Source organism: Passer montanus, unplaced genomic scaffold (genome assembly GCF_014805655.1).
Source record: "Passer montanus isolate IOZ18808 unplaced genomic scaffold, ASM1480565v1 scaffold45, whole genome shotgun sequence".
NCBI lineage: Eukaryota > Metazoa > Chordata > Aves > Passeriformes > Passeridae > Passer > Passer montanus.
In genome coordinates, this window is record NW_024369373.1 from 4,387,384 (window position 1) to 4,404,223 (window position 16,840).

Genomic DNA, 16,840 nt, shown 5'->3' on the forward strand with positions numbered 1-16,840 from the left:
CAATCCCAGTATTGCATTCCTGGCATGCTCAAAGCATCCATTAAGGGCGTGGGGGATATTTATGGGCTCATCCATTTTTTGGTCTTGGTTTGGTTTTGTGTTGCTTTCTACAAAGTTTTAAAAGGACCTTAAAAATGATGGGTTAAGTTAGCTCAGCACCTTTTGGGCTAGGTGCAGGCTAGGAATTGGAAAGACCAGAACTGAAGGAAAGACACTATTCCAGCCTGACAGCTGGGGTTTGAGTTAGAGGTGGATGAGGCTCAGAATAAGTGAGCCTTGATTCATGTACCTGCATCAGCTCTGGAATGTGCCTGCAGAGAAGGAGTTTGCCTTCCTCCTGTCAAACATCAGGACTGATGTTTTTCATGAGCATTTAAGTCTAAGGTGTGTGTTTGGTTGGTTTTCTAACAGATTTTATTTTGTGCTCTGTCTTCAAATCATGGCAAATGTTTTTTGAAGTCTCTGCCCAGTCTCAGATGCCCTTTCCCTCAAGTTCAGCTCCTTAAGCTGTTTCACAACATTTCTGTGCACTGTTGATCCTGTTCCTGTGGGTCTTGCAATCAGTTTTGTAGTCTTGTAAGCACTTTCCTATGCTACTGAGAGACAATAAGCATGGTTATTTCACTGCCCATGGAGTCCTGTTTCTGATGAATTCCTGAAGCTACTGTATTTTTATGGGGGCTTTTATAGAGACTATAGTAAAGTGCACTATGATAAGGAATGAATAGTTGCTCTCCCTGTTTGCTATTTGTTTGGGTTTTTCTTGGGGTTCATTTTTTTTCTTGTTTTTGGTTTTATCAAATCTGAAAGTTCCGACCTAAAACATATCTGACAACTGATTTTTTTTTCTCTCTCTCTTATCTAGAGATAGCTGCTTCTTAGAAGTTTAAGAAATTAAACTCAGAAGGATAAGTTCTATATTTCAGGGTTTATATGAAAAGAAATTACCAAAATGGCTGTTTTGTTTCAAAATGAGGAAGGTGTGTCCTGGAGGGGATGCTGGAAATTAAGTAGTTAAAATGGCAAATCAGTGGGACAGAATTGTCCTGTGCTCACTGCCAGTACTGTGAAAACCTGCTACTCGTGACAACATCAGAAATCTTGCAGATAAAAATGTCATCCTTTTTTATCATAGCCTTTAGTTGTACTTATGGTTGGGATTTTTGTTGAGGTTTTTTTCTCCTTTCTTTGAATCTTTCTCCTGATATAAATCTGACTGCAAAACTGCACTTCTTTTTCCTTCTGGGCAGATTACTTTCCAGAAGAAAGGTGAAGATGCCTTGAGTTAAAAGAACAACCCAACTATTTGTTTCAAATGTTGTGGCAATATAAAAAATGTATTAAACTGGACTTCAGCATTTTCTTGTGGAAATATTTAAGAATGTGCTCACCTTTTTGTAAGAAAAGACATGTATTTATGTCGTATATATTTCATCAATACTGAGATTTTTCTCTTCTTTATGATTAATCTCTCAAACTAGGTAGCTTTATTATCTCCATAAGTAATGTATGTTGAAAAGTTCTGAAATTCCTCTGTATTTCACATTTCAAATTTCTTTTCAGAGCTGTGGGATAGAGAGTGAGTGTGCAACATAAAATCTAAGCCTGGGGTTAGTTCGCAGAGCCTAAGGAGCACTGAATAAAATATTTTAGGACATACTGCTGGATATGCTTTTTCTGGACCTAGAGGTGCTTACTGAGCAAGATTTTGGGGTCTTGCTTTAGGTACTTCCACTGGCAGTGCCTGCTCAGACACACAGATGTGTCCACAGCTTTGTGTCCTTACTCCAGCAGACTGGACTGAGGACCTGAATCTGTTAAACTTCTTGCAGTTTTTGTATTGGAAAATGGCTTGGATTAAATATTTTCTGTTAAACTGCCTTAACTGTTTATTTTCACAACTCTTGTTGAAGACTGTGTTAGGTAGCTTCCCATTCAGGTTTTGTGGTGGTTTTTAAATATTTATATATTTAGCAGAGAATTTGAGAGAGAAATCCTGTTGAAGTGATGCCCCTTGTGCACTGCTCTGGGTTTTCTTTGTGGCCTCTGACATGCAGTGCCTTGTTATGTGCTACAAGGAACCTGCTAATGAACAGCACCAAATCTAGGCATTGTGTTCAGCTTTCAGGCATGCAGATGTGGATCACAATTTCACTTGTCAGCTGTTGCAGACATGCAGATGTTGATGTTGAGCCAGAGAGAGGCTCAATCCCATCTGTGTTTCAGATCTGAAAATGACATTAGCAATCTGCAGCCTGTGTAACTTCCTCTTGTTAAATGGTTACTGGATTTGTTTTCTGACTGTGTATAATCATTTTATTCAGTGTATTATGTTGATGACTGTGCATAATTTTTGACCTGTGTAATATCTCTTTCAGTGACCAGGAGCCTCCTTACTCAATGATCACGTTGCATGAAATGGCAGAAACAGGTATCAAGGCATTGTGTTGGGCATTTCAGTTGTGACTCACAAAAAGCAAAAGAAACAAAACAAACCCCAAGCCCCTCTTTTCTTTGCAAAGAAAAATGCACCTCAGCTGGGTGTGTTGGGGTGTGGTGTAGCTCTGGGGATGTGGGAACCAGAACAAAGTTTGCCCTTCAGAGCTTCACTGAGCTCATGCATTGGCCTGAGTTTGTTTGAATTCAGTTAAACTTCCCACGTGAAATCTCCAGAAGCAGCCAATGGATGGCCACAAACACACTGTAGTGGCATTAAACCCTAAGCCACAAAGAGTGGCTGTTTGCAGCTGAGCAGGAACATCCCACACCTGTACACAGACGTGGGCCAAGCCCGTGTGCTCCAGTGTCAGCACACAGCACATTCCTTTGGTTTGGGTCTTGCTGACCTTAGACCTCTGCTTTACTCTGCATTTGTCCCAAACCTGTCCCTAAGTGCTCCTGCAGGACAAGCAGGGGCTGTTTCATCTTTGTTACAGTAGGAGAAATTCTCCTGGCTTAAGACTTCAACAAAACTTCTGGTTTAGTTGAATTTTTACCTCTCTACTTAGTAGTGTTGATAGTGGTCTTAGGAAATAGATTTCTGCATTAAAATGAATTAATCAGTCTGGTTAGATATTACAGCAATTCAATAAAATGTTTTTCAGGGGAATGTGCTAACATAACCCCCAATATATTACTGCTGTGGTGTTGTAGGGAGTACTGCTTCTTCAACCTCACTCACCTGTATACAGACAGATTCTCTTTATTTTCACTTCTAAGGGAGCTGTTTTCTTGTAAATCCAAATCTGTTTACTTTATCAGTAGTTTAACATCTTCTTAGTGGATGTTTGCTTGCAAGTAAAAGCCCTTGTCTACTCATTCAACAATGAGAGCTGCTCCTGAGGAAAATAAACATTCTTTAGACCAGCAGGCATGGGAAAAACCACTGAGTTTCTGTTACTCTCTGTTACTTCAGGGAACTTAGGAAGAGGGATCTGATTCTGGTTAAAAGAAATTATTTCCTGAGTGTCATTGTGTATGTAGCATTTACCATTTAAGAGTTGACATTGGATGCTGAACTCTTGAGTATCACACTTGAGTAAAGTTCTTGTCCATACCACCATGAGTATTCCTTCCTAACAGTAGCAGGAACTGAAGGATGCTCTGGCCTGGGCAAGACCCTTCTCCAAACCATACAGTGTTCACTATTACCCAAGCTGCTGTAAACTTTTTCTTTTTTGAATTTAAACTTCCAAATTACTGCAAACTAAAACAGTGGTGTAAAAAGCAAGCTGTTTTTGCTGATGTCTCTGAGCTCACTGGGTAATTTTGAGAATTTTTCAGTTTACATTTAGGAATGTACTTTGAACATTTCTGAATTGCACTGTTAATTCTGAGTGTGACTTCTGTTTTGTGGTTGACAGATGAAGGCTGGTTGGAAGTTGTTCAATCTTTAATTAGAGTTATTCCATTAGAAGATCCCCTGGGACCAGCTGTTATAACGCTACTACTTGATGAATGTCCTCTGCCAACAAAAGTGAGTGAAAGCAGATGCATTTATCTGTGAATGTCAGTTATTTGTGGTTGCCACACCCATGATCCCTTTGAGTGCCTTGCACCGGTGATGCAAGACTGATAGTGGTTCAGAAAATGGGTGTAACATTCAACTTCAAGTCGTTTGGGGTGACTTGGTGTCTAAATGCTAATTAATGCTAGGAGTGTTCCCAAAAAAAGATAAATTTCATCCATGGGGAAGGAGCAAGAGAGCCTTTGGTTTTGGCTGTTTTTCCTGCCACTCTCCTGCAGTGTGGTACTTACACTGTGCAGGGAAGGTGTGCAGGTGCTCTCATGGGGAAGGAGCAAGAGAGCCTTTGGTTTTGGCTGTTTTTCCTGCCACTCTCTCCTGCAGTGTGGTACTTACACGGTGCAGTGAAGGTGTGCAGGTGCTGCAGAAGCTGCCCAAGTTCTGCCCTTCCATTCTCTCATTTGCAAAGCTGCACGTTTACAAGTCACTTTTGAATTTGTTCCTGCCATGCACATGAGGAATGTAGTGCAAATGGGAGTGTTAAGCTGAACAAATTACATTTTTCAACTGTGGAATACCTAGATGTGCAAAGCTGCACGTTTACAAGTCACTTTTGAATTTGTTCCTGCCCTGCACATGGAGGAATGCAATGCAAATGGGAGTATTAAGCTAAACAAATGACATTTTTTAACTATGAAATACCTAGATATGGTTTTGGCAAATGAGAATTCTTTTGTTTTACTGGCCACTAGTCTGGTTTTGGGCAGAAAGATGACCTGAGGTGTTCATGCTGTGTTGGTGCAGGTGTGTAACTGAAAGCCTCAGGTGCTTAAGGATGCTAAACATAATGTTTATACAGAGAACTTGTCTGTCTTCAAATGTTTGTCCTTATCTCATTTCTTCAGAAACTGATGATCATATTGCTACTTTCATTTCTCAAGCTCCTGATGCTGCCAATTTTGTCTTCCATTGGTGTTGTTAGGGATATGAAGAGCTGCTTGCATCAGTGGCTGGAGAATTGGTCAAGCTCTCAAACTACCTGAAGTGGGTTTGTTTCCTCTAGGCAATTGATTAGCTATCTGAGACTTTTAAACAAGAGAAATGTGTTATGACTTTCACAGAGACTGAGTTGTTTTGAAAACAAAGCTATGACTACAAACTTTGTCTGCTTTAAAAAAGAAATCAGGAAATGGTGACAACTGTGAATGCACCATAGGGAGTGATTTTGGATTTTTTGTTTGGCTCTACAATGTCCTGAGCAATCAAATTATTTGTTTTTCAAAAGCCACGTGACTTTCATTTGGGTACAGTTAAGGAGTTTGCTCTGAAATAGTTGACCATATCAAGACAAGGAATGAGGTGCTTGTTTTTCTGGGTGCACAGTGGTTTTTCCTGTGTAGCTTCTTTACAGCACAAGGAGCTGCAGCTGTGGGGTCTGCTGGCCACATGCAGCCTCATAAAGTGTGTGCTGCTGTTCATTTTCTTTCTATACAGTTTATTTTTTTGTCTTAGGGATTTTAAGTCAATGCTTCACTTCCATGACAGCTGGAGAGCAGCAGCATGCTGTATTTTGTTTTCTGGTTTTGCAGGCTATGAAGTCCATAAAGTTAAAAGGGCAGTGCAGTAAACTGTTTATTCTATAAAGTCTTTATTTAACTCAAAATACTTGCTCTCTCTGACAGTTCTAATAATGGCTAAAAGGAGTATCAGTATGTCAAGAGTCTAATTTTAGTGAGTCCTTTCCATCCCAAGTCTGTTGCTCAGTCATTCTTTCTTCTTTCTCTGTTCTTTCCACTTAGCTCAGTCCTGTGCATCAGTTCTGTTTTTGTGGCTTTCCTTTTAAGACTGTAACTACTTTTCAGTGTGATCTCTGTGCAGACCTCAGACTCTAGCACAGTCAACTGATTCGAGTGTGGTTCAGAACACAGTTCAAAAAAACACATCTATTCAACTTGAGCAGTGCTCATTTTTCCTCCAAATGGCTGCTGATGACTTCAATATGAGGAGTTCTTCTATTTTAATTAGATCCTTGCCTGAGATTATGCAGTTTCAATCTGAATCAGCTGAAACTTTCATGAAGTCTGGAAAGTTGAGGAGGATTTGGAACTTTTCAGGGTGGGGTTCTCCCTGTGGGATGACTTGTTCTGGCTCTGGATTAACCCCTAACTACCCTGAAAATGCAGAGAATGCTCTAGACCTATCTGGAATTTTATTCACACCATACTGCCTGAACAAAGCAAGTCAAAGCATGGCATTTTAGCTTTATTACCCTCCTTGGTTACTTCCTAAATTTGTGTGACTACAGAAAACCACTTAGGCTCTCAAGAATACAGTGTGACATCCTGTGAAGCTGACAACATCCTAAATTTATGATGGGAATGTGGGCTTTTTGTGGAAGGAGCGTGTCTATTTAGACCTGAATTCTAAAATCTGAAACAATCCTTTTCTTTTGAAAAGGGTGTGAGTTTTAGGGCACTGGAAATAGATCAGATGGTAGTGGTGCCATGTGTGCTGATTGGTTCCTTTTCCCTTGGGGAGCTCACTTGGGTATCTCCAGAAGTGTCCTGAGCTGTTGATCACAACAACCAACAACCTGGTGGTAATTTTAAAGTTACAGCTCTTGGGTCTGCTGAACTTTTTTCTCATCTGTCCTTCATTATCTTATCTTAGAAGATAACCACCCCCTGCTGTCTGTAATATGATGCCGACTTCAGTAATGTGTAAAAACAATCTGGTTTTACAATACTGGGTCGGGGGAAGCTGTACCTGTCAGCAATGTTGAAGAGATTTCTGATTTTTCCTTTGCAGGATGCATTACAGAAGTTAACTGAAATACTAAACCTGAGTGGAGCTGCAGCTTGCCAGGATGCTTGTCACCCTGCCAAGCACCGGAACACGACCGCCGTGCTCGGCTGCTTGGCAGAGAAATTAGCAGGTAAAGCCTGGGCTGCTCCTCACAGCTGGCACTTGGCTCTCTGCAGCCCCTTCTGCTTCAGCACCCACCACATGTGGGGCAGAGGTGTTTGCTTAGAACTGAATCATGTTGTGCATCACGGGGGTCCCAGGTGTGGCACAGTCTGGTTGATTCGAGTGTCTGAGTGAGCCATTCACAAACCCTTCTGAGGTGTGGTTAGTGATTGGGGATCACTGGTTGTTATACTGCCTTAGCACTGGTTATCAATCTCTCCTGCAGACCCACTCTGCCTGTGAATTACTGAGGACACATTCTCTGTAGGAATATCAAGTTAGTGCTCTTGGAGGCTGTATAGAAATAAAAAAGAAATATGTTTTTTCCAGTAGACATGTCTTACTCTATTGTAGATAGCTGAAAAGATTCTCTTCTGTGTTGCTTAAAAGAAAATTGCTGAGATTGTATTTTAAGGTGACTTCACATAGAATTTTTATTCCCTGTCATTCCTACCTAGTACACAGTTGAAAATTGATGATTAAGTTTCCTTCCTGTGGTGATCTCTTTTGTATCTAGTTTTTTTGTCCTTTTTTGAAAGTGGACAGGAAATAGAGGAAGAAAGTGACTGTCCAATGTTACCTAATGGTTATTAAAACCCAATTACTGTATTTCTGTGGGGAAAAAAAAAAAACAAAGAAAAGAACAAGGTCTGGAAGTGTTTTTATACTGTAATACTTCTACTGTATTTTACTAAGTCAAAATGAGATATACTGTATCCACTTCTATCTTAGTGGGCACAGGTCTCATTGTGTCAGCTCAGGCAACAAATCTGTTAATGAAGTGTTGGAACCCACTGCAAGTTCTTAAAGGCTTGTAGATGCCAGAGTTTGATTCCCTTGTGTGTCTCTCTTGATTAAGTGGACACTATTTCAGGGCTTTTCCATTTTAAATTGGCTGCTTGCTCTGGTGCTGCAAGCTGTATAATTAACTATCAACTGGCCGTATCAGGTGCTCAGTTTTGCTTATTTTGGGCTACTGATAGATGGAGCTGGTCTTTACACATTGACTCTGGAAGTAAAGGGGAGACAGTCTTTTTTCAAAAGTAAAGAGCATGAAAATGCTGAGTGGAGACTACTGGAGTCTTACTGCAAAATCTCTGGCTAGAATTCTGTACCCACTTAGAGCAGTGAGCTGAACAGGATTGTAATGTGCCAGTAACTGTGTAATTATTGAATGTGCACCAAGTATTTTACTAGAAATAATGATAATTGTTTTATATTATAGTTTTACTTTGCTGTGAAGTCGTTTGGTGTTCTTTAATTTGTTACCTTGTGTTTAAAAGATCTGTGGTGATGGGTATGTGGTACTTCCCATGGAGGGATTTCATTCCTGATGTTCTTGCAGGTCCTGCAAGCATAGGCTTGCTCAGCCCAGGCATATTGGAATATTTACTTCACAGCTTGGTAAGTGTCTTTGATCTTTTTGTATGTGTCCATACATAGCAATTAGAATGCAATTTTAGTATTATTATTATTGTGAAAAGTTGAAGTCATGCCTGCTAAATATTGGCAGTGTATGTTACAAACAGCTGAAATTCCAGAGCCTGTGGGATCTCCATCCGTGGAGATAATGAGAAGTCAGTGGAACAAGGCTCTGGGTAGCCTGATCTCTCTGGATCTATCTCCACAGGAGGATGGAATACAGGAGCTTGGGAGGTTCCTTTGAACCTAAAACCACCTGTGAAAGACTTACAACTCTTCTTGTCTGCCTGTACTGGCTATTTGTTAATAAACTTTTTCTTACTGCCCATGTTTAGAACTTCCAGTCCCACCCGACAGTGATGCTTTTTGCACTAATAGCACTGGAGAAGTTTGCACAAACAAGTGAGTATTGGCCTGGTAATGCTCTTAACACCATGGCTGCTGCATTATTGTCACTTGCTTTGCCTGATCACTTGTGAGCATGAGAGTCTGCATTGGTATTTATTGCTCCAGTGACATCCCTCTTCCCCTCAAAACCCCTGAGATACTTGCTGAAACTTATTTTCCATGTTAGAAATTGCTGTAGAAGGATTTGTGACACGAGGCCTTTGTCACTGACATAAAACTGTATTAGAGCTGGACAACAGCATTGGGAGCTTGTAGGCAGGAAAAAATGTTTTTTGCTTTAATGACCCTCATCCATAAATCCTTAAGAGATTTGCTGAAACTGGCCTTCTCATCTGAGAAATTACTACATAATGACTTATGACATGAGACCTTTGTTACTTGAAAAGAAATCAATCAGTGTTGGGGAGATGGAGAACAGCTGTGATCAGGCTCTTCATGATGCAGCTCCATGCTGAGAAGTGGTAAATCTGAATGAAGATGCTTCCACATCTGCTTGGGGAAACATTTTCATGCTTGTAATATTGAGGTTTAGATGTGTGTGGAGAGTTCTACTGCATTTGTAGGATGTTATTTTTAACTTATCCCTAGCTGATAGCAATTACTTTTTCCTCTTAAATTGCAGGTGAAAATAAAATGACAGTTTCTGAATCGTGCATTAGTGACCAACTGATCTTGCTGGAGAAATGGACAGATAACCCTGACTACTTAAAACGCCAGGTTGGATTCTGTGCCCAGTGGAGTTTAGACAATCTGTGTAGGTATAAAAAAGGGATGGATTAATTAAATAGTAATCACTCCTCCAAAGAGATGGAGGACTCCTTTGTGTTCATTTTTTATGAGCACTTAGTGTACCTGGCTGCGTTTGTAATATCTCCTTGAAAAAGAAAACAAAACCAAAAAAACCACACCAATAAATATACCCAGCATAATGGTATGGAAAGAAAATTTGGCAAGGAAAATGTTTTTGAAAGGAAGTGACTTGTACTCTGCAAGTTGGAGCTGCAATGAAAATTCTTCTTTGCACCAATTTCCTGTAACCCACACTTCAGCCAATTTGCTGAGGGGCTCAACAGTGCAGCTCTGTCTCTGTGGGGCACCTGGGTTGCTGACATGTCCTGGTGATGGCCACTCCTGTGATCATTCCCCACTGGCACATAGAATTACTGAAGACTTTTAAAATTAAATACACTTTTTGATTTTTGTGATCAAAAGTAAAAAGTGTTTGACAAAGCACTGCTCTAGGTTGATCTTTTGGATTACTAAAAATCACTGAATTTGCTTGGTTAGTTGTTATTTCAAGGATGCAGCAACTCTAATGACCTTGTATTTTCTAATGCCTTTTAGATAAATTTGGGTAAAAGGTCTGTTGGGCTTTGGGGGCTTTAGTCAGCTTATGGAAAGCCAGTGTCAGCTGTGTTTAGTAAATGTCTGTGTAAGTGTTGTAGCAAGTTTGAGTTATATGAAGGGTCCTCAGATAAGGTCTTTCACTTGTAAGTTAACATGTATGTGTCAACAATGTGACACCTGGCAAGAGAAATTATTCTGACCCTTCTATGTAGAAAGGGCAAGCAGGGAGAGAGAGAGAGAGCTGCTTTGGCTGACTTCAGTCACCTAAAAATGAGATGATAGAAATCTTTAAATCCTTCTTTTCTCCTTCTTCCTATCCCCAAATCTGTTTCTACTGTAATGAATCAGAAAAACTGCCACTGAATGTACAAATACAATGGTAAAGCCTGAAACAGTGGCATCTTGGTGTGAACTTGGATGCCTTCCATTTGCCTGTGGGTTTCCTGCAAGTACTAATTAGATTGTGGGAGCTCTAGTCAGAGGCACAGGTCATGCTTTCATGTCTGGAGGGTATTTAACACACACTCTGTTGAAAGCTGTTTTCATGCAGGCAAAATCTGTGTTTCATTCAGTTATACCAAAAACTACCTGGATCCTAGAGAGGTTATCATTGACTGAAATGTTTAAAATCAAGTTTTGCAGCAGCAGTAGTAACTAACACTGGTTGGGATTTTTTTATTTTCAGTTTTAAAAGAAGGCAGGCAGTTTACATATGAAAAGGTTGACTTGACCAACATTAGGGCTATGCTGAACAGCAATGATGTCAGTGAATACCTGAAGATCTCACCACATGGATTAGAGGTAGGAAGTTGTTTCATGTATTCAACCTGAAAAAGAGGCTGAAGAAAAGGGCAGGTTTTGGTTTGCACTTGATCCTGTGATTTTGTAGAATGAATCCATGTTGTCTGCCAGCTTTGTACAGAAAACCTTCTTTGTCATCAAAGGGTTGTAGCATCGCTACCCTAATCTCAGTTGTAGAAATGTTCATACCGAAGTAAGGCCTGTACCCCAAAACTTCAGGGAAATGAGGAGGACTCTTAAGAGTCCTTGAAAGAAACAAACACTTTGTGAGCAGTTTTAGTCAAAATATCATTCTATTGTTTGTCCTGTCTCATCTTGTAAAGCTCACAGCAGTCAGATTTTTGTCTCAGCCATGTGGGGTTTTTTCCTTCCTCTCTAACTCCTAAAAACTTGTTTGACTACTTAGAAATGAATTGTCATGAATTAACATTGAAGGCCTCCTTGTCCTTACTACCAGGAATCAGTTAACAATCAGTGATTTAGGTTTTCCTGTCCTGGTTGTCTTAGTCTTTAAATCTTTAAATTGTTTCTGTCAACTTTCTGCCTTTTTTGTTTTGTTTTGTTTTGGGGTTTTTTTTGTTTTTTGTTTTTTTTGCCTGTGGCCTAACCACTTAACAATTTTCAGTCTTGCCCACTCACTAGTTTGTGTGACAACTACTGCTATAAAGAGAGGTCGCTCTGTCTGAAACGCCTCTAAAATTATGTTGGTATATTCTAGCACTCAAGAAACTTGAACCAGGGCAGGAAGGTGTTGGAGTGGTGATGTTGGAGACTCTGGGTGGGTGTGCGTGGTGATGTTGGAGACTCTGGGTTTCTGTTTGGTTTTGGTAGGCACGCTGCGACGCCTCGTCCTTCGAAAGCGTGCGGTGCACGTTCTGTGTCGACTCTGGGGTCTGGTACTATGAAGTTACTGTCATTACCTCAGGAGTGATGCAGATAGGATGGGCAACCAAAGACAGCAAATTTCTCAACCATGTGAGTACCTGTAATATCATTGAGCTGGTGATGTAACATCAGTATTTTCCTTCTTACAGCATCTGTGAAAATAGCTCTGGTTATTCTGTGGTTGTGACTGAGCCCTTGTTTGTTTCTTTCAATTTTACTGTGTCCATGAAGAGCTGGTTTTGCTGAATTTGGTGGTACAAGAGAAGTCAGTTATTGCTACAGACTGATACTATTCACCTAAGTCATGCAGAGCTGCAGCAGAGACAGCTTATCTTCTGGCTGTTGTATGAAAACTATAGGGAATTTATTTCTTATTTCTTGTAGCATAATCTCTTGGAAATTCTTTGGATAACAGTAGTTACACTCTGTTTGTGGAAGCAAACAGTAAGTCACCAGGAGCAGCAGTTTCTCTTACACTGTCCTTTACACAGGTCACCAAGCAGCCATTTCCTCATCCTCTTTGACACATTTTCCTATTAAATTAACTTTCACAAGGGAAATAACTCAAATTCACTCTGGGATAACATGGTATCATTGGACTTGCTGGTAGCAGCAATATGGGACAGTCTTGGAATGCAAAAGCTTCTTTTTAATTAAAAATAAGGATTAAAAAAAAACATTAAACCCTGTATCACCTTGCCTTTTCCTGAGAGTACAGAACAAGTCTGCTCTCTTATTTTATAGCTTGCTTTACTGTCCTTCTCATCCAGATAATTTTGTATCTTATTTCTAAGTATTCTTCTCCTACTATTTACTTGTAAGGTTATGTATTGCTAGCATTGAAGCAAAATGTGGCATGTGCACATGAAGTGCAAACATAGTCAATCATCATGGAGATGTCACTAGGCCTTCTTTCTTTTGAAATCTTGGTGGTAACTCTGCATGGCTGATAGAAACTTTGTATTGCTTTTTATGCTATAGTATAACTTGTTTCAGTATTTCCATAATAAGAAAGGGTAATGATTACTACCCAAAAAAACTTTTCTACCTCAGCTTGGAGTTAATTTTCCATGTTATCAGCCTTCCAAATGATCATTAAAGTTCATTGAAGTGCAAGCTAGAATTTCAGAACAAAAAGATATGTTAGGCCTGGCCCAGTGCTGAGAATGGAAACAGTGCTGGGGTTTCAAGTTGACATTTCTACTGGCTAAGCTTGAGTGAGAAATTCACCTGTAGCCCTTCTTCAGGGTTGTAATTGCGTGGCTTTCTGCTCCTATTTGGAACTTATTTTAGGAGAAAAAATATATATTTAATGTAGAGATAAGCAGTTAAACCTGCTCATTTCTGATTATTAAAGAAAAAGTCATTCTACAGCAGTTAATGTGAAGATAGGCCAAATACATATGTGTGAGTAAATATTGATTGTGGGGGTATGAGATAAATACATTAAGGAGATTAAACAAACACCAGTGGCAAGAAAACCAATGGGAATGCAAGAGTAGCTTCTCTCACAATTTAACTTGGTTATTCCTCTGAGTTCAGAGGTCTTACTCCATTTCTTCTAATTATTCATAGGAATAGCATTGTCTTCTGCTGATGTATAACATGCACATATCTGTGTCACATCCAAAGTCCAGTCTCACATTTTTAGCATGGAATTTAAGTGTGATTTAAGTAAAAAAAAAAAAACATACACAAAATCAAAAACCACCAACCAAACAAAAGTACCATGCAGACCTGTGCTGAGCACAGTCCTTGCAGACACTGAGTGTAACAGAAACTGTTTGAAATAAAAGGCCATGTGTCTGCCTTTAGGCTGCTAAGAGGCTTAAAAGATTTTTTTCCCCACTTACTGTTAAGGAGCTTGGTGTATGTGCATTTTTCTGTGTGTCTTGTACAAGGTATGAAAATAGGGGATGTCACATCTCTGAGTAGGATGATTTTTCTGTTGCTGCAGCTGTCTTGCTGGTGGCCAAATGCTGCTATTATTTAAGTTCATCAGGTGTGTGCCTGAAATACAAGGATATTATCTTCTGGGTATGTCACAAACACAGGCCTCAGAAGCCATATGCTCTTTATTTACAGCATCTGTAACAAAAAGACTAGTCCTAAATATGACATTAAACACCCATTAGCTGGGCTTAGCTTTAATTTGGGACATGGGAAGCTTGTGTAATCAGATGCTGTCTGGTATTTACACTCCAGACAAGCCATGCTGAGCATGAGGAAGTTACTTACCTTCCATAATGCTTTGGGTTTGATGGTTGGGCTCTGCTATGTGACAGATTTTTCTCCCACTCTGAAACTCTTTAGTTCTGTGTTTGCCTTGGACCTTAGGATTATCACTTGATGATGTTTTCATAATTTAAGAGAGGCTGGCAGTGAAAGGGACACAATATGCAACAAATTAAGTGAAGGGGTTGTGTGTTTGTTCTCTTTGTGTACTGTGGGTTCTGGTGGCACAGGGATGTCTTGTGGGGAGGGCGTTACAAGCTTGGTGCTGGGACTTCAAGATAAGAGAGTGGCTGTTACTCTGTGGTGACTTCTAAAGATGCAAAAAATTTAACCTATTTGGGTAATAGCCTTCTGGTATTTAAATGCTTTAACAGACAGGAGTGATTTGAGGTCACAGAGAATGGAAGACACTGCAAACAATATCCCCTTCTCCCTTCCTCCTCACCCCAAGAAATTCCCTTTTGATGTGAAAATGAAACTAAAACTAGTTTGAAAAAAAATACCACCTTCAGGGGGGAGAGAGAAAGAAACCATTCCTGCTCCCGCAGGAGTGGTTTAGTGCCAATTCTTCACTTCTTTTTTCTTCAAAGGTCAGAATTACATGCACAAGACAGTATTTCTTGCTTGGACTCAGATGTTCATTAGTTCTTATCTATGTTACAGTCTCACAGAGCATGAGTTCTACAGCACTTCACTAACAAACTACAAAGTGGAGCCCTGTTCTTTCCCTACAAGGCCTTTTAAGGACAAACTGTCTAATTAAGAAATTACACCTGAATTATTTTTACTTTTAACACAATAACCAACCAGCCACACCCCACAATGGACTTTTTCATCTAATTACACAACACCTCCCAAAACCATGGAGAAGGTGAAGAAGCACCAGCCTCAGCCCTAAAACTTCCACCTTGCTTTATATATATTACTGTATTTTAAAACCTTAAACTCCAAGTTTTCCACCATGCGATATAACACACTTCTGTTCAAACTTCACACCAATAATCCCAGTTCTGTCATTCCATTTTGGAAGCTTCTCCACGGCCTCAAGTCAAACGCAGTGTTCTCTTGGGGGTCAGCTCCTGTCAGCACAGAAAGTCCAAAATTCTCAGTTTCCAGGGTTTCGGTGACTGAAGGCAGGCGTTAGCCTGAGTGTGAGAGTGGCTGCAGCTGACGTGTGGTGCTCTGTCTCTGCAGGAAGGTTACGGCATCGGGGACGATGAATACTCCTGCGCGTACGATGGCTGCCGGCAGCTGATCTGGTACAACGCCAGAAGTAAACCACATTCCCATCCCTGCTGGAAAGAAGGTATCCAGCCTGTTTTCTGCTCTTTATCCTAACTGGATTTCTGCACAGGATTTTTTCCCCTTGCAGGAGTCTGTTCATAGGTGTGAGCAAAGCAGTTACTGCCTAATTCCGATGATCATAAAGGTTTAATAATTATTGTGTCTTTAAGAGTGATTTCAATGAGCACAGTGACACTACACTCTTGTTCCCCAGTCTGTGTAAAGAGGCTCTTGTTAGTTAAACACTTTTTCAAATGCAGAGTAAAAATCATAGCACCAATTAACATTGGACATTTAATAATTAGACTTTTTTCCACTAGTTTGTAGTCATACACAACAGGGTTGAAATCTTCCTTTCTGGGTTAAAAGAGTTGTTTTAGAGAAGGGGAAAAAACCTTGATCTCTGAATTAGACTTTTTTTTTTCTTTTTTAAGGAGGAGTTGCACTGTCTTGCTTACTTTAAATTCTTGGATAACTACTTGGACAGCAAAGTTCTGTTCTTGATCTCAGCTTTGAAATCTTGGTAGGATTCTGTGCATGCCATGCTTGTGTGAACTGTGCCGCCTTCTCTTCTATTAAAATTTTCCCCCAAGGATGGCTAAATTAAAACACCTCTGAAAAATAAATAGCACAAGCATATTGGAAATTTCTTCTCAGAACACCCACTTGCTAAAGTCTATTTTCAACAGGTGTAAAATAGCCAAGGAGTGACAGAGTGCAGCTTTCTTCTGGCTTTGGCAAATACTCTGCAATACTTCTACAACTATGTAGTATTAATGCTCTGGCAGACTAAATACTTATTATTTTACTATTTTCTCCTGGTTTTTTGGTTTTGGTTTGGGTTGTTTGTTTTTTGTTTTTTTTTCTAGTTACTGTCTGTATCAATGTTTCTTCTTTTGTGCTTTTGCAAACAGTTCCTTTTAAGTAAGACAACTCACAGTGACATATGTGATACTTGAAACAATTACTGTTTCAGCTGTTGGCATTTAACAGAAATTAAATCATTAAATTATTTTTGTTTTGCATGTAAGGAGACACAATAGGATTTCTACTAGACTTGCAAGAAAAGCAAATGATCTTCTATTTAAATGGAAACCAGCTTCCTGCTGAGAAGCAAGTATTTTCATCTGCTGTGTAAGTATCTGCTCATTTGAAAGGACATGACCTCTGTGGATAATTGTGTTAATTATATGAGGAGTTTTCAATTTGAGATGTAAATTCATATTTACTTACCTGAAGCCATCATTAAGCAAGTTTCCCTGTTGAAAGTTGCTTAGAAATCAGTAAGAGGGATATAATTTTACAGGTGGATTTCAGGGTCCAAAATAAATACTTTGGACTTTCCAAAGGTATGCTCAGCTCAGTGGTTTATACTGTCAAATTAGCATAGCATTAAAATAGAATGAGACTGCAGCAGAGATGAACAATTTTCTGGTGCCTGAGGAACTTCTGAAAAATAAAGCCTATCTTGTAAATGTTGGAGAGAGCTTTTTAACTGACTGCCATTCACTGGGGCCAGCTCCTGCA

The 16,840-nt window shown here is 39.8% G+C and overlaps 1 protein-coding gene across 3 annotated transcripts in view; it reads left to right on the forward strand.

The window, feature by feature from the left end:
• RSPRY1 (ring finger and SPRY domain containing 1) overlaps nucleotides 1-16,840 on the forward strand; it is a 36,020-nt gene that overhangs the window by 12,575 nt on the left and 6,605 nt on the right. For all 3 annotated transcript variants that reach the window (XM_039721380.1, XM_039721381.1, XM_039721382.1), the window contains 10 exons: nucleotides 2,379-2,431; nucleotides 3,864-3,976; nucleotides 6,773-6,899; nucleotides 8,277-8,335; nucleotides 8,689-8,755; nucleotides 9,384-9,515; nucleotides 10,794-10,909; nucleotides 11,741-11,884; nucleotides 15,224-15,335; nucleotides 16,345-16,447. In XM_039721380.1, coding sequence (XP_039577314.1) covers nucleotides 2,379-2,431; nucleotides 3,864-3,976; nucleotides 6,773-6,899; nucleotides 8,277-8,335; nucleotides 8,689-8,755; nucleotides 9,384-9,515; nucleotides 10,794-10,909; nucleotides 11,741-11,884; nucleotides 15,224-15,335; nucleotides 16,345-16,447 — 1,026 coding nt within the window. The remainder of the gene's footprint in view (nucleotides 1-2,378; nucleotides 2,432-3,863; nucleotides 3,977-6,772; nucleotides 6,900-8,276; nucleotides 8,336-8,688; nucleotides 8,756-9,383; nucleotides 9,516-10,793; nucleotides 10,910-11,740; nucleotides 11,885-15,223; nucleotides 15,336-16,344; nucleotides 16,448-16,840) is intronic.